Source organism: Pteropus medius, unplaced genomic scaffold, assembly GCF_902729225.1.
Source record: "Pteropus medius unplaced genomic scaffold, Ma_sr-lr_union100, whole genome shotgun sequence".
Lineage (NCBI taxonomy): Eukaryota > Metazoa > Chordata > Mammalia > Chiroptera > Pteropodidae > Pteropus > Pteropus medius.
In genome coordinates, this window is record NW_024343578.1 from 464,646 (window position 1) to 488,119 (window position 23,474).

At 37.3% G+C, this 23,474-nt stretch overlaps 1 protein-coding gene and 1 pseudogene across 18 annotated transcripts in view; both read left to right on the forward strand.

The window, feature by feature from the left end:
• ERC2 (ELKS/RAB6-interacting/CAST family member 2) overlaps nt 1-23,474 on the forward strand; it is a 907,956-nt gene that overhangs the window by 159,359 nt on the left and 725,123 nt on the right. For all 18 annotated transcript variants that reach the window (XM_039867403.1, XM_039867394.1, XM_039867401.1 and 15 more), the window contains exon 3: nt 13,589-14,005. In XM_039867403.1, coding sequence (XP_039723337.1) covers nt 13,589-14,005 — 417 coding nt within the window. The remainder of the gene's footprint in view (nt 1-13,588; nt 14,006-23,474) is intronic.
• Nucleotides 4,414-4,532, forward strand: LOC120606373 (uncharacterized; annotated as a pseudogene).

Genomic DNA, 23,474 nt, shown 5'->3' on the forward strand with positions numbered 1-23,474 from the left:
GCTGTCTGACATGAAAGACAGTGTTCTAATTGGAGGTATTATTCTCAATCAAATCTTTAGGACTTTCATTCTCTAATTAATTATTCTTTTATTTCCTCCTGAAAGTCTATAATTTTCTTTAAGTTTTCCAGACTCATCATGTCTGTTGCTGGATGTCAGAAGCTTGAATTGGCATGGTTATATCCCTACCACGAAGACCACCTGAGTTTTATATTTAGTGCCTTTTGGGGATTTCTTCCCCTGAATAAATATAACCATAGCACTATTATTCATATTTTGATTTTTTTTAAAGTTTTACAGTTTATTTGAGCCAAACTGACAACAATTACTGGGAAGTAAAATCTCAATAAATTGACAAAATACTCCAGAGAATGGCAGTTTTACAGCTTATTTTATACATTAGAACCAAAGGTGGAGACATAAGAAGGGTTACAGAAAATCCATTGGTGGTAGATTAGGGAGGCAGGAGAAAGCAAAGTAGGGAAATCTCTGTGATTGGAATAAAAAGTAAAACAGAGAGACACTTATGTTGGTGGGTACAGGATAGTTAACATCTACAGTACGTAGATAGAGATGGTAGGTGGGCAACAAGATAACAATGAGGGATTCAGTGGTCTCTGCTCTGGTGGGAGGTTAAGACCTGAGGAGTCTGAAAAAGGAGATTACTCTGCTATTTCATAGATATGTTATCTTAGATGGAAAAAGAAAACAGACAGACTCACAGTAAAGTCATATTCTGATTTTTAAAAAATCTTTAATTATAACAGCAATTATAGTAGGTTCTTCTTGGGGTCTCTGCCCACCTTTAAACAAATTTCCTCCTTGGAGTAGCTCCAGATGGGCAGAGTCAGCTGCCACAACTGATTGATTCATTGTGAGCACCTGGCCCATGCCAGGACAATTTTATCATCTGTCTGAGTATTTATAGTTTAAAGCAAGGAGTCGTTGAAACCAAGTCATAAGCTTTGAGAGTTCTCTGTTGTGTCCAGCTTCCTTCTTTCCCTGGGTTTTGTTTTCACAAGTGCTATTTTGATTCAAGGAGATACTGTGATATTTTTCCATACTTTGCCACCTTTGGCTTAAGACAGGCTGAGTCGATTTCTGTTGCTTGCAACTCAAAGAATCTTAACTAACCTAGCCGTGATAAGCATATGGCAGGTGTCTTAGTCCATTCAAGTAGTTATAGCAAAACTACAATAGCCTGGGTGGCTTATAAACAACAAACATTTATTTCTCACAGTTCTAGAGTCTGGGAAATCCAAAATCAAGGTGTTGGCAGATTTGGTGTCTACTGAGGGTCTACTTTCTAGTTCACACATAGCTAATTTCTCACTATGTCTTCACATGGTAGAAGGGTCAAGGGAGCTCTCTGAGGCCTCTTTAAATAAGGGTACCAACCCCATTCACGAGTTCTCCACTCTCATGATCTAATCACCTCCCAAAGGCTCAACCTCCAAATCTTATCACATTGAGGATTAGGTTTCAACATATGAATTTAGGGGGACATAGAGATTCAGAATTAGCAGTAGGTATTCAAAATTATTTTTGGAAAAAATATTTGATGAATAAAAATGGGAAATAGGCATCCATAATTCTCCTACCTCCCATCATTTTTAATAGCTTTGAGATATAACTCATGTGCCATAAAATTCACCTTTAAAAAAGTACAATTCAGTAATTTTTAGTATATTCGGGTTGTATAATCATCATGACTATCTGATTTCAAAATATTTTCATCAAAACATTTTAACTATTTTCCCCAAAGCCTATATACCCTTTAGTATTCATTCTCTATCTCCCTTTCCCCCAGCTATTATCATTTCAATGCATTTTTTTCTAGTTATTTTCCTTGTTTATTTGTATTGCTTTCCTTTTCTGTGGTAGGTTGGCCATATTTTTGTTTGTGGGTTATAATATATTCATTTAGTCTCTCTAATATAAATGAAATATTAAAATATAAATATGTATAAAATAATAAAAATATATACCATTATAATATTTTAAATAAATAAAATATATTTTATTGTTAAATTAAAAATATATAATAAAATATTAAGACCATAAGCATCGTGTGGTTACAGCAGTCAGTATCCATTCTTGCACCAGAGAAAGAAATAAAGGTACAGCCTTTGGTTCTAGTTCATTAATAAAATGGAAAAACTTAGAGAGCTTGAGTGATCAGACTGCTTAGAAACCAGTGTATTCATATTTTCCCTATACACTGTTCAAGTTATAATTTGTAAAAGGAGACTCATCTCAGACTCCTCATGGTTTCCTCGGTCACAGTTCCACTGAGAGCATAGACATGCATACAGAAATGGTGTTTAAAGTAGAAAAGAATAAAGCAGTTGAATATAAAGCTTAGTACGGACATTTCAGATGACTTTTTAAAGGTTCCCTCAGACTGTCTTTTAGATAATGATAACATTAAATAATAATATGAAATTAAAATTTAAATATTATGTATCCCTTAAAAATAAATAGCATATATGATAATTTATAATATTATTTACAATACATTATCATATATTTTATATATAAGTACAATTTATTTATTTATATTTAACCTGTTGGGATTTCTTTTTTGGCTTGGAGAGGTAACTTAGTATACATATCTATCAAACAGCACATAATTCAATAATGGTTGAATGAATGACCCTCTGTCTACTTTATTGAGTAATATCTTTTATTGAGGGCTACTTCTCATAGTGTACTCAGATTTTATTAATCACATAAACTGACTTTTCAGTGTGCTCCTTAGGACTATATCCAGTACTATATTAATGATGCTTTTCTTCCCCACCTTTCCGTTACCAAATAATCATTTCTTAAATCAGCAGTAAGGCTGAAACTTTAAAAAAGATTATTTTAAATTGTAGTTGACATACAGTATTATGTTAGTTTCACGTGTACAACATACTGATTAAACATTTATATTCTTTACAAAGTAATCACCATAATAAGTTTAGTAACCATCTGTCATCGTACATTATATCCCCATGACTTATTTCATAATTGGTTGTCCTTCTTAGTCCTCTTCCCCTTTTCTGCCCATCCCTCCACTCTTCTCCCCTCTGGCAACCATCAGTTCATTCTTTGTATCTATGAATTTGTTTCTGTTTCATTTGGTTGTTTGTTTTGTTTTTTAGATTTCACATATAAATGAAATCATATGGTATTTGTCTTTCTCTGTCCAACTTATTTCACAACATAATATTCTTTCTATGTCCATCCATGACACTAATGGCAAGATTTCATTTTTTTATGACAATAATACTAAAATTTCATGCTTAATAATATTCTAATATTCTGTTTTGCATATATATAATATATATCATATCTTCTTCACCTAGATTGCTTCCATATCTTGGCTATTATAAACAATGTTGTAATGAACATAGGGGTTCATATATCTTTTTGACTTAGTGTTTTTGTTTTCTTTGGATAAATACCCAGACGTGGAATTGCTTGGTTGTATTGTAGGTCTATTTTTAATTTTTTGAGTAATCTCCATACTGTTTTACACAGTGGCTGCACTAGGTTACAATCCCATTAACAGTGCACTAGGATTCCCTTTTCTCCACATCTTTGCCAGTATTTGTTATTTGTCATCCTTTTGATAGTAGCCATTCTGACAGGTATGAGGTAATATTTCATTGTAGATTTGGTTTGCATTTGGTTTGATGATTAGTGATGTTGAACATTTTTTCATATGTCTGTTAGCTATCTGTATGTATTCTTTGGAGAAATACCTATTTAGATCTTCTGTCTATTTTTTAAATTGGATTTTTTTTTGATGTTGAGTGGTATGAGTTCTTTATATATTTTGGATATTAACCCTTTATCAGATATATCATTTACAAATATTTAGTTTGATGTTGTCCTGTTTGTTTATTTTTGCTTTTATTATCTTCGCCTGAGGAGACATATCCAAAAAAATATTTCTAAGACTGCTGTCAAAGAGTTTATTGCCTATTTTTTCTTCTAGGAGATTTATGATTTCAGGCTTTACATTTAAATTTTTAATTCATTTTAAGTTTATTTTTGTATATGATATAAAAAAGGGGTAATTTTTTTCAAGTATCTGTTTGGTTTTGCCAACATTGCTTTTTGAAGAAACTCTCTTTTCCCCATTGTATATTCTTTCCTCCTTTGTTGTAGATTAATTGACCATATAAGTATGGCTTTATTTCTGGGCTCTGTATTCTGTTCTATTGATCTATGTGTCTGTTTTTGTGCCAGTACCATGATGTTTTGATTACTATAGCTTCGTAGTATAGTTTGAAATCAGAGAGCTTGATACTTCCAACTTTGTTCTTTTTCCTGAAGATTGCTTTAGCTATTTGGAGTCTTTTGTGGTTTTATATAAATTTTAGAATTATTTGTTCTAGATCTATGAAAAATGCCATTTATGTCTATGGCCATGCCACCCAGAGCAAGCCTGATCCTGTTTGATCTCGGAAGCTAAGCAAGGTCGGGCCTAGTTAGTACTTGGATGGGGGACTACCTACAAAGACTAGGTGCTATAGACGTAAAAAATAAAAAATAAGGGATTGTAAGCTGACAAGTTCCTTGCAATCTGTGAGGTCAACCAAGGGTTGCCTTGCCTAAAAAAAAAAAAGCCACTTATATTTTGAAGGGGTTACATTGAATTTGTAGTGAAACTTTTTTTTTGAAGTCTAGAAAGTGCTTCTCAAACTTCATGTGTCCACAGTTTACCTGATGGTCTTGTTAAAATGAAGGTTCTGATTCTGTGGTCTGAGATTTCACCTTTCTTACATGATCCCAGGTGATGCCGATGCTGCTGGCCCAATGACCACACTCAGTGTAATGGAGGTCAGTTATCCTCACTTCTCAGGGGAGGAGTGACTCAAAAACAAAGAGAAACAGGAGAGTACTTAGGAGAAAAACTCTCCTTGTAAAAACTTTGAATGGCAGGAATTAGAGTTTGTCTAAGGAAACCATGTAGCTCAGAGAAGGAAACAATTAGTAGTTAAATGCCTGCCACCTAGCTGTTTGAAATAATATTAATTGAGGTGAAACCTCTTACCTGTTTTAAAAATACTTAGATGATTAACAGTTCTGTTAAGTGCATATGTTAGAGAGAGAAGAAGAGAGATGGAAAGAAATTATAATAAAGATTTTAAAATGTCATTTAAAGATTTGCTAAGCAATTCAAATAAAGGAGCTGTTTTCTAACAACTGCTTGTGGCTGTGACTATTAATAATGGAACAGTTCTAATTTTAGCCATCATTTTTACAATTATATGTTTTGGATTGCTTCTCTAAACACATTTAAAAAATATCAATATTACCTTTTTTTTTTTTCCACGTACCAGCTCGAACAGTATCGACAGCAGGGGATGCTACTATCCTTTAGTTGTTTATATATATTGGCTAATAATAGGGAAAGAACCTTGACCTTCCAAACAGAAACAGTTGGTATTCCCGAGAGCCCCTTATAGAGTTATTTATAGACCAGTTAATGGGAAATCAATTTTATTCATTTTGAATTGGCCTTGAAACAACTGTTTCCTGTTTCCCCTTATTTAAAAAATACCAAAGCACTTAGCATTTAGTTTCCCACCATTGCATTTATTTGATGATCAAAAATTTATGTTCATTATGCTCATTTCTTTTCCATCCTCAAATGGGAGAGAAATTTTAATCTGGGCCTCTAGCCACCACCGTTGTCTCAACAATAATGATAATGATGGACATTTATTGAGCACTCATTATGTGCTAGGCCCTATGTTTTGTGCTGTTTGGGAGCTTGTTCACCTATTCAGTGAACATCTCATGAAGTCTTTGTGTGAATGCTCTAAGTTAGTTACAGTGATCATTTCCTGTTGATGGATGAATAATTTGATGCTCAGAGTACTTAAGTAATTTGTCCAAGGTGACATAGATTGTCATAGGTAGATCCAGGATTCAAAATCCAGCTCTTCGCCACTGTTCTTGGAAGCCCAGACAAGTTTGGTTATTTTCCCAGATCATATAATTGGTTAGTAGCAAAGCTGGAATTAGAGCTTAAGTCCTTAACTCTCAGCTCACTACAATATTCCAATACTGTGCCACCTTACAGTATTGGTCTGTAATGAAAACCAGAACAACTCCTTGCTTGTGAAAGCAGCTGCCAAGAGGGCTTTCCCATGTGTACTCTTCTTAGTGTTATGAATCTTGGCAAAATGTCACATATTATCAACCAAAGAAGGTTCCACAGTTATCCCTAACAGCTTGTCTGCGTGAGAAACCCAGGGACCCAGTGCTTTGGTGCTTTTAAAACTCACCTATCAATATTCCTTATTTATCTATGTGTACTTGTTCTCTCCAAAAGGAGAAAGCGTAGGATCATACGTCTAAATATTACCTTTTTATACTTTTCTCAGCAGAGCAGCTCTTCCACAGCACACGAGGGCCACATGTTTTTAGCCAACGTCTGCTGTTTGTCTTTTCACACACGTGAAGGTTTGGAGCCATGAGGAGTGCTGTACATCCTGCACACGGGATTATGGAAAAAGGGATCAGAGAACCTGCCCTTAAAATTTGATTAGAGACAAACTGGAAAATGATAAATAGGAAAATAAAGTCATAGAAGAAGTAGAGCAGGCCAAGTTGTCTGCAAAAAGATTCTGTTTTCTTTGAAAGAGTTATGTTAAGCCTTTGCTTGAGAAGGCGTATGGATTTATTAAAAAAAAGTTCAAGACTTTTGGGTATAAGCCAATTCATATTTTTATATAGCTCAGAGACAGTTTTCATAGCAATGAAACCCTAAACTGCTTTATAGTACAAAACTTTATCATTTTTTGTTTTTTCCCCATAGTGTGGAAAAGAGCTTGAGGTCACAAATTTTTTCAAATCTGCCAGAAACTCATATTTTCCATGTTTGGGGATAAGACACAGTAGATTCTAAACATCTGGCTAGTCCTTATTTAAAGAATTGTGTTCCATGCATTATACACACACAATTATATTTTCATTCTATTTATCTTTTTGTGTTTTAGACATTCTGAAATCTGGATTAGATTCTGACTCCAGTAGCTGTTGGAAGTCACTCTCCTAAACGTTGGCTAAGGCAAAGTATATTTTCCCCCCTTTTTCATATAAACTCAAGTATGGCTTAGTCTTATATTTTCATCGTTTTCCTTGTTTTCAAAATTAAGTGACTATAGGAGCTTTTAAGAGTTGTGCAAAATGAAGTTCTGTAGTATTTTTAGAGCAGGGAGACTTTAGAATTGGCTGGAGGAAACCTCAGTTATAGATACTGGCCCATATCTGCTAATGATGTGATTGCAGCCAAATCCTTTTAAGCCAGCCCAATTCATCCTCTTGTGAAGTGGACATAGTGCTGGCAGCTTCGGAGCAGTATTGTCAGGCGACTGTCTTGGTAGACATGCGGTATTTTGAGTTTGGGAGAGAGAACAGGACAGTGTAATCTGAAGTCAAGGATACTTTCCCCCTCCCTACCATTCTCCCGTTCCCATCCTAACTGCAGCAAAGCAAAGAGGAATGGAAACCTGTTCTCCCTCGCATTGTTCCTCTGTGCCAACCTCTGGTGAGACAATTTCCCTTTTGGTTCTTTCATCTTTCTGTCCACATTTCACTCACTATTTACTGAATACCTATTATGTACTAGATTTGGGGCACAATCCAGTTTTGGCTCAGTACCTTTCCTTGAGAAGCTCACTTTCTCTCTCTCTCAATCTCTCTCTCTCTCTCTCTCGTGGAAATTGCTTTTTGTAAGTACAACAATGTTTTGAAAGATATAGTTGCTTTTACCTAGCCTTTGTGTACTGGGAGGGCCTACCAAAAAATGGAGCCTGCTGTAATACCAGAAAGAGAAGTCATTATGGCCTCATTTATTGTCTGAGACTTGAAATCAATTGGTCAGACTAATCTTTTTAGCTCCGATTTTGTTTACCTATGTTTAAAAGACAGACCAATGATTTTAAACTTTTTTCCTTCTGTGGATTGGAAATAGGACTAGTCTTTACTATCCAGGGCAGAATTCAAAGTATGCAATTAAGTGTGTGTGTGTTGTGGCGGCGAGTATGTCAAAAAGAACTGGGTTAAAGCCTAGGTATCATGCATGATCAATATGATGCATTCTCTTTGTATTCCCAGCAGAGTCACTGTAAAGATAGCCTGAATCTCGGTTGTCACACTTGCTTTGCTTTTCTTCGCCGTGTCCTCAGTGGCAGGCTGTGGAGAAGGAAGTTTGCCTTTTGAGCTTTGATTCCTTCAGGACAACTGGAGAATGATCCCAGAATCAGAGTGGGGAATAAAAAGCTTTCTGAATACTCATTCAACCATCAACTCACTTTTTACTTGAACGGAATTAGCTGCTTTGCTATCTGTTCCACCTGTGCCACAAGTGCTAAGTTGACAGCAGTTTGACTGGGAACCAAGCACGAAGTTGGATCACCTGGTTATGTCCTATCCTGATGTAGGTTGACATTGGAAGGGCTTCTCTCTCCAAATTTACCAAGGAATGGAAGCCACAGAAGGAGTGATTGAGGCTTTGAGCAGTTGAGACAATGGTGATGATGGAGATTCCGAAGAGCTGGCTCTAGAATACAACCTTGCAGTTTGCTGATATAGATAACAAGCTGAAATGAATGTTCTTTATTATTGATCTAGTGGGCTTTGGGTAACTGCCTTACAAAAGCTCTTGGTTTCATTAGTCTTTTGTATTGTTTTTCTAGATTCTATTTCGTTTATTTCTGCTCTGATCTTTATTATTTCTTCTACTCACTTTGGGCTTGTTTGCTGTTTTTTTTCTAGTTCTTTTAGGTGTAAGGTTATATTGTTTATTTGAGCTTTTTCTTGTTTCTTGAGGTAGGCCTGTATTGCTATGAATTTCCCTCTTAGGATTGCTTTTGCTGTGTCCCATATATTTTTAGTCGTGTTTTTATTTTCATTTGTCTCTAGGTATCTTTTGATTTCTTCTTCGATCTCATTGTTAACCCATTCATTGTTTTGTAGCATGTTATTTAGCTTCCATATGTTTGTGTATTTTCCAGTTTTTTTGTTGTAGTTGATATCTAGTTTCATACCATTGTGATCAGAGAAAACGGTTGATATGATTTCAATTTTCTTAAATTTATTGAGACTTGTTTTGTGTCCTAACATGTGGTCTATCCTGGAAAATATTCCATATGCACTTGAGAAGAATGTATATTTTGCTGCTTTGGAGTAAAACGCTCTGAAAATATTTATTAAATCCATCTGGTCTAGTGTGTCTTTTAGGCCCATTGTTTCCTTGTTGATTTTTTGTCTGGAAGATCTGTCTGTTGGTGTCAATGGAGTATTAATGTCTCTTACTATGAGTGTATTACTGTTGATCTCTCCTTTTATGCCAGTCAGTAATTGCTTTATGTATGTAGATGCTCTTATGGTTGGTGTGTATATATTTACTAACGTTGAGTCCTTTTGATTTATTGATCCCTTTATCATTATGTAAAGATTAGAGAAATTTTCAAACACCAGATTTTAGTTCGATTGTCAGATTGTAGTTGGTCATGCTGAAGTCATTTGGTGACTAATAAAATGGCTAGCTGGAAAATAGATTTTATGTATTAATAAGTGTACAATCTGAAAACATTCATCACGACAACCTCTGAATGGGAAACAGCCTAATTAGGATGGCTAATTTTGAGAATTGCTGTAATTGTCATAATTGCCTGCCTGTCTGTTCTCATCACTCCTGCATACCTCTCCCCACTCTTCATTCTTTTTTCTAGCCATCCTGAAGTATTTGTTCCAGTTCAGAACCTAGATGGTATAGTGGTTTGAGCAGGGGTGTTGGGGTTAGGCTGTCTGGAGGAACATCTGACTATGCCACTTACCTAGCTCGGTGACCTGGAGCAAGTTACTTAACCACTTCACAGCTCCATTTTCTCAACCATTAAATGGAGATCATAACAGTGACTACCTCACAGCATAGTTGTGAGGATTAAAAAAGCTTAGAACTATGTGTGGCATGTGGTAAACACTTTAGAATTTTGCTGTTGCTGTTCCTTAATAGGTCTGTTCTGTCTTTGCCTCAGAGCTTTTGTACTTTCTCTTCTCTTTCTGTCATTATTCTTGGGGAGACTCTCATTTGCTCTTCAAGATGTAGCTCAGTGATAGATCTTGGTTTGGGGTGTTTTCCCACATGTCTCTAGCCTGGATTACATCCTCTCTGAATTTCTAGCCACCTGGCTATGACTTCTGTCATAACTCTCATAACATAGTATTACTGTTATAGTTTGCTTGTCCACATGAACTGTGAGCATGGACCATTTGTTTTCCTTTCTTTTTTGATATTTCGTGAATATGTGAGAGATATTGGGTAAATGTATATTGAATTGATAAATTTTCCCTCCCTCCCCATTTCTTCCCTCCCTTCTTTTTTTCCTTCCTTCCTTCTTCCTTCCTTCCTTCCTTCCTTCTTCCTTTCCTTCCTTCCTTCCTTCCTTCCTTCCTTCCTTCCTTCCTTCCTCTCATTTTTCTTTTCTATTTTTCTTCCTTTCTACCAAACTTCCTCCCTCCCTTTGCTTTCAAACTTGGCGCTTGATGCATTATTTTAGTTATTCCTCTAGGAACCCTATGAAGTAGGAGTGGTGATTATGTCCATTTTGCAGGTGTCGAAACAAAGGTTCAGGCCAATAGGCATCTTGCCTATCCAAAGAGGTAAGTAGTCCCCTTACAGAGTTGTCTTCCATTGTTGCTGTCTCTGCTGAAAGAATTTTGGCATTTTCTCTTTGGAATTCCCTTTTGGCCAGTCTATGAACCACATAGGAAAACCAGTCTTATTTTTGGTCACTCTCAGAAAAGATGATTTCCAGTCTGATCTTCCTGATTCATCACAGTCGTCTCAAATAAACTTGGATCATCTCAGAAATCAAAGCCACTTTCAAAGGACAAAGATTTGCCATCTTCAAGAGAATATTTAAATGATTCAAAGAGAGTTACACTCTCTGTTCCCAAGAGGCTTGGCAGTGGGCACATCTCTGGGCTGAAGGCTGTTGATACTTCTGTGGACTTTGTTTGGATGTGGTTTAGGGATGGGGACTGGTAAAGAAAAGTCATATCACTTTATAATCCTATCTCATGTTCTTTGTTACAACTTTACTGAAATATAATTTATGTATCATACAATTCTCCAATCTAATGTGAAAATTCATTGGTTTTTAGTATATTTTACAAAGTTGTACAACCAACACCACTATCTAACTATCTGATTCCAGAACATTTTTATCACCCCAAGAAGAAACTAAAGATCATTCTTCAGTAATCAGCCTCCATTATCCTCATCCTAGCCCCCCTGGCAATCATCAATTTATTTTCTGTCTATAGATTTGCTTGTTCTGTACATTTCTTATCAGTGGAATCAATGGAATCAATTAATGTTTTCACGGTTCATCTATGTTGCAGTGTGTATCAGTACTTTACTGCTTAGTATGACTAAATAGTATTCCATTATATGAATATACCATATTTTACTCATTCATCAGTTGATTGACATACAGGTTGTTTCCACTTTTTGGCTACTATAAATAATGCTCCTGTGAATATTTGTGTATGAATCAACTGATGAATAGATAAATACAATGTGGTATGTCCCTATAATGGAATAATATTCATCTATAAAATGAATTTAAATACTGATACTTGTTACAACATGGATGGACTTTGAAAACAGGCTAAGTGAAAGAAACTATTTATTGCATGATTCTATTGATATGAAATGTCCAGGACAGGCAAATACATAGAGACAGAAAGTACATTAGTGGTTGCCAGAGCCTGCGGATAGGGAGGGGGATGGGGAGTGACTGCTAAATGTTACACTTTTTTTTTTTTTGATGATGAAATTGTTCGAAATTTTTTTTGTGTTGAGGGTTATACAACTTTGTAAATATACTAAAAAGCACTGAATTTTACACTTTACAAGGATGCATTATATTTTAAAAAAATAAATCAAAATCACCATCATTAAATACATACCAGTTGCTTACTCCCAGTCAGTACCTTGTGAGGTACTATGGCATAGATGAGAAAGAGATACTTGTTCCCTGTTCTCTAGGAATTTCAAAAGAAATGGAAAGATGAAGTGGGTATCCATAAAGAGTTTACTCAAGATGATTCATTACTCAGTGCTAGTTTCTGGGTATGTTATACTTAGTCTCCATACCTTTGGATGTTAGTAGGACTTCAGAAAGTCTTCAAAGTAGGCTGCTCCAGTATTTATATAACTGAGACATGATTATCCATCCCTCACAATATTTTGTGTTTCCTGTGGGCAGGGGCTATACCTTATGTCCATCTTGATTCCTTTGCTTAGTGTTGTGTCTGGTCCACAGGCAGGAGTATGTGTTTGGTGACTGAATAAATAAGCGCTGTTTTGAAAGCTTCCTGGTTTGCTCCTAGGACAAAAATTCCTTCAGGCTTGTGGCCGCGTGCTCTGACCAGCCTGGGGGTTGGCCCTGTGGGGAAGGTGTTGCTGATTTCAATTGTTGTAATGCAAGTATTTTTTTTTCTCACAACTGGTGACTATTTTGTTTCTCTAGTGCTTTCACTGTGATTTTGGTTAAATGGTCAGCTAGAATAATATTTGGGTGCTTCTGGAGTATTGTGCTTTTCTCCTTGGTGATATACCCAAGACTTTCTGGGCCACAGAGATTTAGGAAAACAATAAGTAGAATAAACCTCACATTTAAAAAAAATTACGTTTATCAAGCCTTAGTACTATATATTCTGTGTAGCTTATGGGTCTTTGCTGTAATAAGAAATTATTTTTCTTTTGTTTTTTTTTTTACTCTGTGGAGGTACTTTGTGTTGGTTAAGTTTTTTCCGTTAAATATTGTTTGCTTGCACTGGACTTTTCTTTGTGTTGATTTTTTGCTTCATTTTTTTTTTTTCATTTCCCATGCTGTTCAGTTACTGGATGCCAGAAGAACCAAGGTTTGTCCACTCTTTGCAGCTTGTTTGTTTTTTTTCTGCACAGTCTTACTTCCCCATGTGTTTCGAGTGTGTCTGTCTCTGTCTGCATTTGTTCCCTTTTGCTTGCAGATGCAGTAATCCTGTTTACTAAACCTATTCACAGCTTTATTTGTAAAAATAAAGTCCTTGTTTGTGTCAAGTTGTAGTGGATGCTATTATTTTCATTTTTAAATGGACATGCATTTATCATGGAAAATAATGGATATTAGAATAAAGAATACCTTAGGAAACAAGGAATACTGAGTCTGGAGCATTGTGGGCATAAAGAAGGTGTTTGTGAAAGTTTTCCTCTAACCCTTTCCTCTTCCTAAATTAAAACTCTGTAGACATGTAATTTCCCTTGTGACTGACACTAATGTACTGTTTTTGTGTATGTGTACATTCTTTTCTCCTAAGACATTCAGAAAGCATCACTGAATTAACTTTCCCTGTTCCATGTGCTGTCCCATGCTTCTGAAGTCACCCTGGAGGACTTGATGGCTGGCCCTGTGGGCCTCACGATTAACATTCCATCTTCATAGTGCGGTAGCAGCAAATAGCACTGGGCGTTTTCATTGACTTTTTCGCTTCTTTCTCCTCTCCTGCTCTGTCTTTCTTATCACAGCACCTGCAGTTGACAATCCAGGCCCTTCAGGATGAGCTACGAACTCAGAGAGACCTCAACCACCTCCTACAGCAAGAGAGTGGCAACCGAGGAGCTGAGCATTTCACCATTGAGCTGACTGAGGAGAACTTCCGGCGGCTGCAAGCTGAGCATGACAGACAGGCTAAGGAGCTGTTCCTATTGAGGAAGACTTTGGAGGAAATGGAGCTGAGAATCGAAACGCAGAAACAGACTCTCAATGCTCGAGATGAGTCAATTAAAAAGCTTCTTGAGATGTTGCAAAGTAAAGGCTTGCCGTCCAAAAGTCTTGAGGATGACAATGAACGGACACGACGGATGGCAGAGGCTGAGTCTCAAGTCAGCCACTTAGAAGTGATTTTAGACCAGAAAGAGAAGGAAAATATCCATCTTAGAGAGGTAAGGACATTCACTCTATTTCCCTGAAGCCATATTTTACCAGTTAAAATATGTTATCAAGTTATTTTCACAGGTTGGAAGATTCTTATGGCCTTAATGAAATTCCCTTTGTCGTCTGTTTTATTAGCTTTCCTGTCTGCTTATCACCTTTGAACTGTAATTTTGCATTCAGTTTTCTTTTCCTGCCTCACTACACATATGTTCCGTTATTATTTAACACGTATTCAGAATCCAAGCGTGTGCAGCACATGTCAATTCTAAGATGGTTTACATCTTAGAATTGTTTTCCCACAGATGGTCATTGTTTTGGGGCCTTTTAAATACAGTACTGTTTAAGTTTTAGGTGCTTATCAAAAATCATATTTCTAAAGGAGCAAAATGAATAGGTTAGTAAAACAATGAACTTAAATATTTTTTATAGCTGAATTGGGGGTGGAATTTGCAGAAAGTAATGAATATGGGTATTTCTGGAAAGAATGGTAAAATGTGTAGACCAGTTTTGAACATTTAGGTTTAAGATAATCCTTGTCTACATTTAGATTTATCTAGGACAGTGTTCCAGAGTTTCTGAGTATGCATTTTATACTTAGCGGAATAAATCATTTGAAGTCCTTCAGAGGCAGCCTCTCTGGCCTGCCACCACCATTGAATGTTGGGATTCTGAGATATCTGAGAATATGTGGTTGGATAGAGATTAGAAAAAAATGTGGGTGACAGCCAATGTTTGAAATTTTTGCAGTAGTTTCTTGCCACTATGGTGGATGTGGATCTCAAAAGTACCATGTAGGCAAAATGCTGTGGAAGACACACATCTCACAAAAAATAGGAAGCAATAAAATGTAAGTATATCTTCAAAATATGCTACAGTGATACATAAAAATTCCCAAAGATATTTGCTTCCAGACCAAATTAGATTTCTTCACATATACCTGCTTCTATGGGCAGCCCTTCTTGTGAATCACTTGTTTTGTTGCTCAGGAGAATTGCTTGCATTTTGGGACTTACTAATGCAGATGCTTCCAAGAGTTTTCTCTGATGCAGATTGAATTCACCCAGAACGTTTGAACACAATTTTGTGTCTTCAGACTTCATGCCTCCATGCTCACTCTCCCTTGTTTTGTTTTCATGCGACCTGAGCAACATGATTGGGAAACTACATAGCTTGATTTCATATTGAGATGCTTAAAGAGGTTTTTTGTTGGGCTTGATCTTCCCATCCGTATTCCAATATGGCCCCAGTGATCTCTGTCTCTTAGAATTCATGCCCTTGTAGATTCCCTATCCCTTGAGTATAAGCTGAACGATTTACTTCTAAACAATAGAATATAGTAAAGGTAATGGATGCCAATGACACTCCCATGATTAGGTTATATAAGTCAATACTTCCTTCCATTTTGTTAGAAAATCCTGTTGCCTTCTCCAATTGCATGCTTCGATGAAGCAATCTGCCATGTTGGAGAAGTCCATGTCGTAAGGAAATGAGGCCCTCTTCCAGCCAACATCCAGTGCTGGAAGTGAGACCCTCACTCACACAGAACTGAAAACTGCCTACAACCACTTAGCTTGGAAGTGGATCCTTCCCCATTCAAACCTTCAGATGAGATGACAGGCCCGGAGCTGACACCTTGATTGCAGCTTTGTGAGAGACTATGAAACAGAGGACTGAGCTAAGTCATGCCTAGTGTCTTGATCCACAGAAACTTTGAGATAATACATGTGTGTTGTTTTAAGCTGCTGAAATTTGGGGTAATTTGTTACACAGAAATAGATAGCTAATATAGTGAAGCAGAAACTAATCTCTTTCTGCCTTATTCCATAGACTTTCCATTTAGTTTACAGAAGAGAAGCAGTAATTACTGGCATGTTATCACTTGAATGTAGAGTGACTGTGGAGTTTGAAATATTGGTTGTTATCTCAAATCTCTGGTTGGTAGATTGCCGTAGTTGAAAAAAGCGGATTCTTTATTTTGGATAACAGTGGGTCATGCTGCACGTATAGCAAGGCTGTAATGCCAGAGAGACCTCCATCTGCAGCATTGACCTTCTCTCTATGTTGGGATCTTGTGGTCAGAGTAGAATTACTCTTCTTCTGTTTGTTATTAGATTTTGCTCTTTGGTGGCATTTAATAGATGGTGCCTTGGTTCTATTATGTGGATGCCTGTATTTAAATAAATCTAAATATAATTTAACTTGTGTTTTATGAGATTAGTTGATCCCCACACTGGTCTGGTATGGATATAGATCATGTGTAGAGCCTTAAACATAAGCCTCAGGGCCCACAGAGAGTAGTACAGAAAACGCAGCCCAGCACATCCAGCTATTTTCCTTGAGCATCAGACCAAGGTCAGTGGATAGCTCTTATCTTGGCTTATCAAGAAGGGAGAATTTGGGAAAGATGTCTTTATGTAAAAATGTCATTTAAACTTGAACTCAATAAATAAGACTTCGAGGCCTTAAAGGACCTTTCCCAAGAGAAGGATTGTAGTGGCTTGTGAGAGTCATTTGTTATAGTTTTAGGAATTTTGTGAACCTGCTTTTAAACCATTGGTAGCTTGAAATTGGTGGTGGTGGGAGTATTTACACCATGAACATCAGCAAAATACTACTTTCAGGGCCTACTCACACTCTCCTGCTGCCCCGCCCTATACCTAAAAGCCCATTTACCTACACACCTCTAAATAAATGCCATAAAATGTTTACATACAATACAGCAAAAAGAGACAAGAATTATGAGTGTAAGAATTATAATATAAGAGTTATGAGTGTATTAACCACTTAATCATTCATCAAAAGTTTTTGTAACAGCATCTGGATTGCTTCTTATGTGTCAGGCATTATAAAGAATACTTTACATTGATTTAATTCTCACAGCCACTTCATTTATTCATCTATTCATCCATCCATTGAATGAATGGATATTTACTGAGGATCTGTTTTAGAATAGAGCAATGATAACTGATAACATTCGACATCATGGTGCTCGTATGTTACTGGGGTGAAGCAGACACAATTTAATAGTTAAACAGAAGTATCATGAAGTAAAGAAGAGGATGAAGAACTAGTGACTTGGTGGGGCCAACTTTATATTGGGTGAGATCTGAATGACAAAAAGGAACCTGCCATGTGAGGCTCTCAGAGGACTGTTCCGGTCGTATGCAAAGACCCACGCCTAACGGTATTATTTTGCCCATTTTACCTGGGATAACTGAGGGACAAATGACATAAAGAAGCTTGCCCGAAGTTCCACAACTAACAAGTGGTGATGCTGGTATTCAAATCAGGGTGACTCCAGAGTCTCAGCTATTAGACCTTTTCATTCTATCCCTTTTCTAGAAGAATCTTTCCCAAACTGTGCTCCACAGAACAACCATTTTGTGGAATGTTGATATGTGTTATAAAAAAAAAAGGGCTGTAGGACCAATGAACTTGAGAAAATGCTGGATTCCTTAGAGTTTACTGCAGGACCCCTTAGACTCCTCAATATTCAAATATGTATCAGTCATTTCCAAGATGGGGACCAGGAAAGGCAGACTCCTCAAACATATTTTACTTGCTTTTCTTTTGTTGCACTGGGGTCCTTTGTAAAACTCTTTGGAAAAATGCTATTCTGGAACATAAAAATTGTGCTTTTAATTTGTGACCTGAAAAATATGTAATAATATACAAATAGTTGTTTCCCATGGTCAAATAACTAGGTAATTTTCTCCATTAGTTATTCTAGAAGGCAAAATTTATTGTAAGCTATTTCCATATTCTCTACTGAGTTTTAGAATGTTCTTCTGTTAGGGGAGGGGTGTATGTGTGTGTGTGTGTGTGTGTGTGTTTAAAATGTAGCTGATTGCTTTTGGTATCAAACCAGTAAGAATAACCCAGTTTGAATAAGGAAGTTGCCTGGCCTCTGTTAATTTAAATTAATCTAAAACAGGATTTAGAATGTACTTGAAGTTTTAAGTTCAGTGTGTTCTTGATTTCTTTTTCATTTTGCACAGTTCGACCCTGTTGGGGTTAGGTGGTGTAATGCTGCGGAATGGAGTGCTAGTGGTTTTATGATTCATTTATAGGCCAAAACAAACCCCATTTTTATAAACCCCACCTCATATAATCCCTATCTCATGGAATACTGGCCTTGTTTAGCCTATTGTTTCGGGAGATTTCGTGTTGGCAGGAGTTGCACCTGGGGAGAGTTGGGTTGCTTTAGTGTCTTGTCTTTCTGTGGTCTGGAAAAAGCTGAGGGCGAAACTACTTCTTTGCCTGGCAGGAAACAACAACAGAAAGATTATGATCTCAACTTATTTGGAAGACCAAAACGATTGTTCAAGAACTACAACTGATGTGCTAATGGGAACTGAAGTGCTGGCTAAAATGCAGCATTACTCACTAGTGCTGTCTGATGCTTTCAGATACAGGTTAATTTGATAAGACATTGTTTGATGCAGTAATAGTTTACTGCGTTCTTTAGTTTTTTTCTGCAAAGAACATATTGTTCCATGCAAAAGTTTTGGTAATCAAGTGCCCAAAATACTACTGATCTCTTTAAATAAAAAGTGGGTTTATGTACGAGGATCCTCCTGGATTCACTCTCCTTAATATAGTCTTGGCTGGTCCTTAGAAGAGAGTCAGGAGTCTTTGGACTCATTGCACTGTAAGATGTTCTGCTGCCATGCCTGTTGATCTCTCACGCTACTCTCTTTGGGCAGCTTGCCTTTCTTTGGTAGCAAGGGCAGAAGAGCACTCAAGTCATCCGTGGCCAAAACGCAATTAACCTGGGACAAGTACAGCCCCCAGGAGCCTTGACCTGGGCTTCCTTCCATGCTATGTGTGAGGAGTGGGGGAATGGGAAGCAGGGAGGAGGAGGACATGAATTCTTGGTCTTCTCATTTATTTATCCAGGTTGTCAGGCCAGTGGGAGATCCACCAAGGCAAGTTCTTGAGCTTATAAACCTCTTACAGATGGCTCAAACCTCCACTTCTAAACTCTACCTTAGTCCCTCCTCTCTGAAAACATATAGCTTCTTTCTCTTTAAACACATGCTTGTCTCCAATTTTGCTGGTTGAGCCATGATTTTGCTCATGCAGGCATTTCTAATTCTGACTCTACAGATTCAATACATTCTTTTTCTTCCAATAAAGTTTATCACAGAAAATATTCCTAAACCCTAGTGACCACATAAGCAGTTTACATACTTCCTTTTTAAGAGTTGTTTTTTATAAATATATTATAGAACCTAACAATTTCTCCCTATTTTAATTAAGTATGTTTCTTACCTGATCAGTACATTCCATCAGTATTCCTAGGCCTCAAATATTGCCTGCATGTGCTCAATAAGTATTTGAAGAAATGAAAAAATAGTTAAAAAATACCTTGAGAGATGCTATGTGTTTTTTTTTTCACCAGTGTTGGAAAAGTTCATGATGATTATACATCTGCCATGTTCTTCTATGTTTACTATTGCTCTATGTTGGGAGTAGAGCAGTAACTTTGAGGATAACCTTAATTGGAAGTTTTCTTTCAATTTTTTCGAAGTATGTTGGACATTGTTGGACACATGTTGAACGGTCATGTGCAGGATGCTGTGTGAGTATCCTTGGCAAATTTGTGGTCTTGTTCAGGGATTCAAGTGGTCAATAAGAGAAACAGCTCACACCTATTGAGGCTTATTCTGTGCTCAGTTACTGTACTAAGTAAATATTGCTGTCATCATCCTCATACAGAGATAAGGAAACTGAAGCACAAAGAGATAAGTAACTGTTCTCAGTCACTCACAGCAAGTGCTAGAACCAAGATCACAATAATGGGAGGTCGGGCTCTAGAGAATACACTTGGTACCACTGCACACCACTGCTTTTTGGGGTGGTGCACCCGGAGGACTACAAATGGCACTTAAATTCTGTGCAGCTTAGAAGAAGGGGAGCTGATGACTGAGCTTGACTCAAAGTCAGGAAGAATTTCAACACACAGGGGTGATGGACAAGTACAGTTGGAAAAGAGATGACTGAGCCAAGTCTTAGAGGTGGGAACTATGGTGGGTTTGGGGCACAGTGAGTTTGGAGCAGCTGAAACTTCACCCGTCAGGAGGAAAAGGAAATAAAGCTGGATAGATGGTTTGAGGTCAGGTCACTGAGGGCTCTGAGCATGCGACAGAAGGGATTGGCCTTTACTGTGTAGGCACTGGGCAGCCTGTGAAGGAATTTGCCCTGGAGAATGGCATGATCAGAAAAGATAGTTAGTAGTAGATTGTTAGTAAAGATTGATAATTAGTAGTAGATTGTACAGGAAGGGACTAAAGGCATAAAGATAAGTTAGAAGGATACTGATGTAGGGGACAGTGGGCAGGCAAGCCATCAGCAGGAGGTACTGGGGTTGAGGAAAGACTTTGGATATGTGGAGTTTGATGAAATACTGATGGAACTGTCCAACCAGGCTGAGAATATGACTGAGGAAATGATTATTAATTCTGCCTAAGTGCATAAAGCATTTCTGGCTGTTGGTGACTTTTCTTTTGTTGCTGTTTTCACACACACACCTGATCATTTGTGATCACCAAGCCATCAGTTTGTGTGTTCCTTCTAAAGGCTGCCTTGTCACTTATTCTTATTATTAAGAGGAGACCCTAGGGACAGCATACTTCTTCTTCATGCCTCTTTTCTGAGTAAGCATTTAGTTTTGAATATGATATATCTTTTAAGATTACATGGAATTTTCATTGACTGATGCCAACTTGATTTAGATTTTGTTTATTCTGAGTTTCATTTTCTCCAAGCACTCTGTGCAGGATGGATGCCAATGAAGCATCCTAACAGAAAAGCATTCTCTCTGGACCCTGGTTAACAATGCATCCAAAAGCAGGATTTCATAATTTTTATTCACCTTCTGATGACATAAGAAATGTATTCATTTTTATTTAGCATCATTTGCCTTATCTTTATTATTTATTTATTTATTTATTTTAGCACAAACACATTTATTTACTAACCAAAGAGATGATCCTAATTAAACTAACACTTGGAAACAGTTGCATGTAAAATGTTTGTGGTAAAAGAGAATTGAACGCAATAATGAAAAAAAAAGGCAGTGTGGAGATTTGCTCATTGAACTGAACTTGTTTATTCTTATAACTAATTCCTGTCCAGAAGGAGGATGGAATTTTTACTGAGTACAGGTGACATTGTTAATGACACATTCCACCACTAATTTCCCATCTTCCAATTTTCTTGTTATTGTGCTTTCCTTTCCATCCCATTCCTAACGTTGAACCAATGCGTCATTTATAAAGTTTCAGACAAGTCTGAGTTTTCCTGCCATCAGCTGTGGTTTCTTGAAACTTTTCTCTCAGGTTACATGAAAACTGTGTTGCCTTCAACGTGCTCTCAGTTTTTATGGTGAAGTTTACGCCATCAGTAGTGATGACACAATCTAATTTGGCCATGACACCTATTTTCCACAGAGTCATTCCTAATCCTGCTTCCTTCAGGTACCTGTCAAAGCCTTTGCTGTTCTCTAGCATCGTTTCCCTACCTGCTGCTGGATGGTGGCTGTGGCAGGCGCCGGTGGCGTGTGAGGCAAGCAGAGCAGAGCGCGGCATGAGGAGCATTGCCCCTTATCTTTAAATTTTAATGTTTTTTAAAGTTTGAACACTCAATGCTAAGTTGAAATGGTTCAGGTTTTACCCCATATTGATTTTAATGAGTGTCATTGGTTCCTTTTTACAGTAACAGGGAGCCATTAGGCTCACAGCATTTTGGAACTGACTGGGAAAAGAAAGTGGCAGGGCAGAGGGGTATGGGGGAGGCACCCGGGATGGAAAGAATGTCAGGGGTTACGCTGGGAGAGACTGATTATTGTCCTTATCACCCTGTCACACCCAAGGTGTGACTGACTGCTCTTGGAAAAATATTCTTTCGGTAGCTGACCTAATTTATTGTCATCATCATTTGGTGAAACAGTACACCACAAAAAAAATCTCCGTAGTCAGACATTCCGGCAAACAACTGTACTGTGGATACTTCAGTGTGTTTTACAAGTTACAGCAATGGGAAGTTGAGACAGTTCAGTTATACTAAGCTCCTGGTGTCTTGGGTGGGAACATTAATTAATACCTTACATGTGAAGGAGGCTTTGTATTTTATAGAACATATACCATTTAAATGATTTCCTCTAATGCTGCCAGTAACCCTATGAGGAAACTGAGGCTCAGAGAAATTAAACAGTGAGGACATGTAACATATACTGGGCACTCAGGAACGTTAGTCTGGCTAGTCATTTTTCTGGGAGTGCCATTTAATCCTTCCAACAATACTCTAGGATGAGAGGTGGTTTCCTTCCTTTCAGATTAGGAAGCCGAGGCCCAGAGCGGTGATGTGTCTGATCCAGATATTCAGAGCATGTGGTCATTGCTCTAGGAGTCACATTGGGTCTGCTGGTCCCAGGCACCTGTTCCTAACCACTCCTTGATACTGCCAGGGATTTAAATCAGGGATCAGAATTATGGTCTTTTGACTTCTTGCTCAGGGATATTTTCTCTTTAAGTGCCAAAAAGAGAAAATATACAAAACAGCTCAGATTCTTTTTTTTCTTGCCACATCTTACCGGGCCTATTGAATTGAGGACTGTAAATATATGAGGTCAACATGCAGTGAAAATGTTAAAACAGTGCCATGTAGAAGGCAGCATCGGCCAGGTCTCCTCAGTCCATTTGTGGCTTGTGAAAATGAAAGTACTTGCTTAAAGTGCAAAGAATGACACGGCACATTTGGCCCTCCATAAATTCCTAGGGAATAAATGCATCTTTGTGAGCAGAGAACAACGAAAAATGGGTGGCATTAGAGTGGCCTTTCCCCATTTCATCTGGTCAAAGTTAGCCTTCTTTTTCTATTTTTTTTTTCTTACTTCATCTTACCTCATTACCTCAAAGAAATGCTGCGTTTACGTTTTATCTAGTTTTTGTTGGGTATTTTCAATTTCTTTCTTTGTAAATTGCGAGACATTGAAATTGTATTTAAAACCTACTAACAGGTTTTTCATTACTCTTTTCATTTCATTACTCTTCTAATTGTCTAAAATTTGGTAAAGCAGAATCTACTTTTCAACCTACCATGGCTTGGATGTGAAAGGGGCAGCTTTGTTTGTGTTTCCAGTATGGCATATAGGTTGAAGGGATCTTAAATGTTTTGGGTAGTGTGTTAAATAAGGCAATGTGAATGGTTGCTTGGTGATTTCTAAGAGTGGCTTATGGTTACCGGCATTCGTATATAACATTGTTGCATTTAAAGCAGTTGGATATAAAGAACAAATTCAATCCTCCTTACTAAAGGAAAAATATAATTATATATGAGTAGTTTGTGGAAAAAGGAAAAAGAAAGAAAAATGAGTGAGACTTAAGAGTAAAAATTATAAAGGCTTACTACTCATTTAGATCAAGAGTTGGCAAATTATAGCCTTTGGACCAAATGTGGCCTGCCATCTGTTTT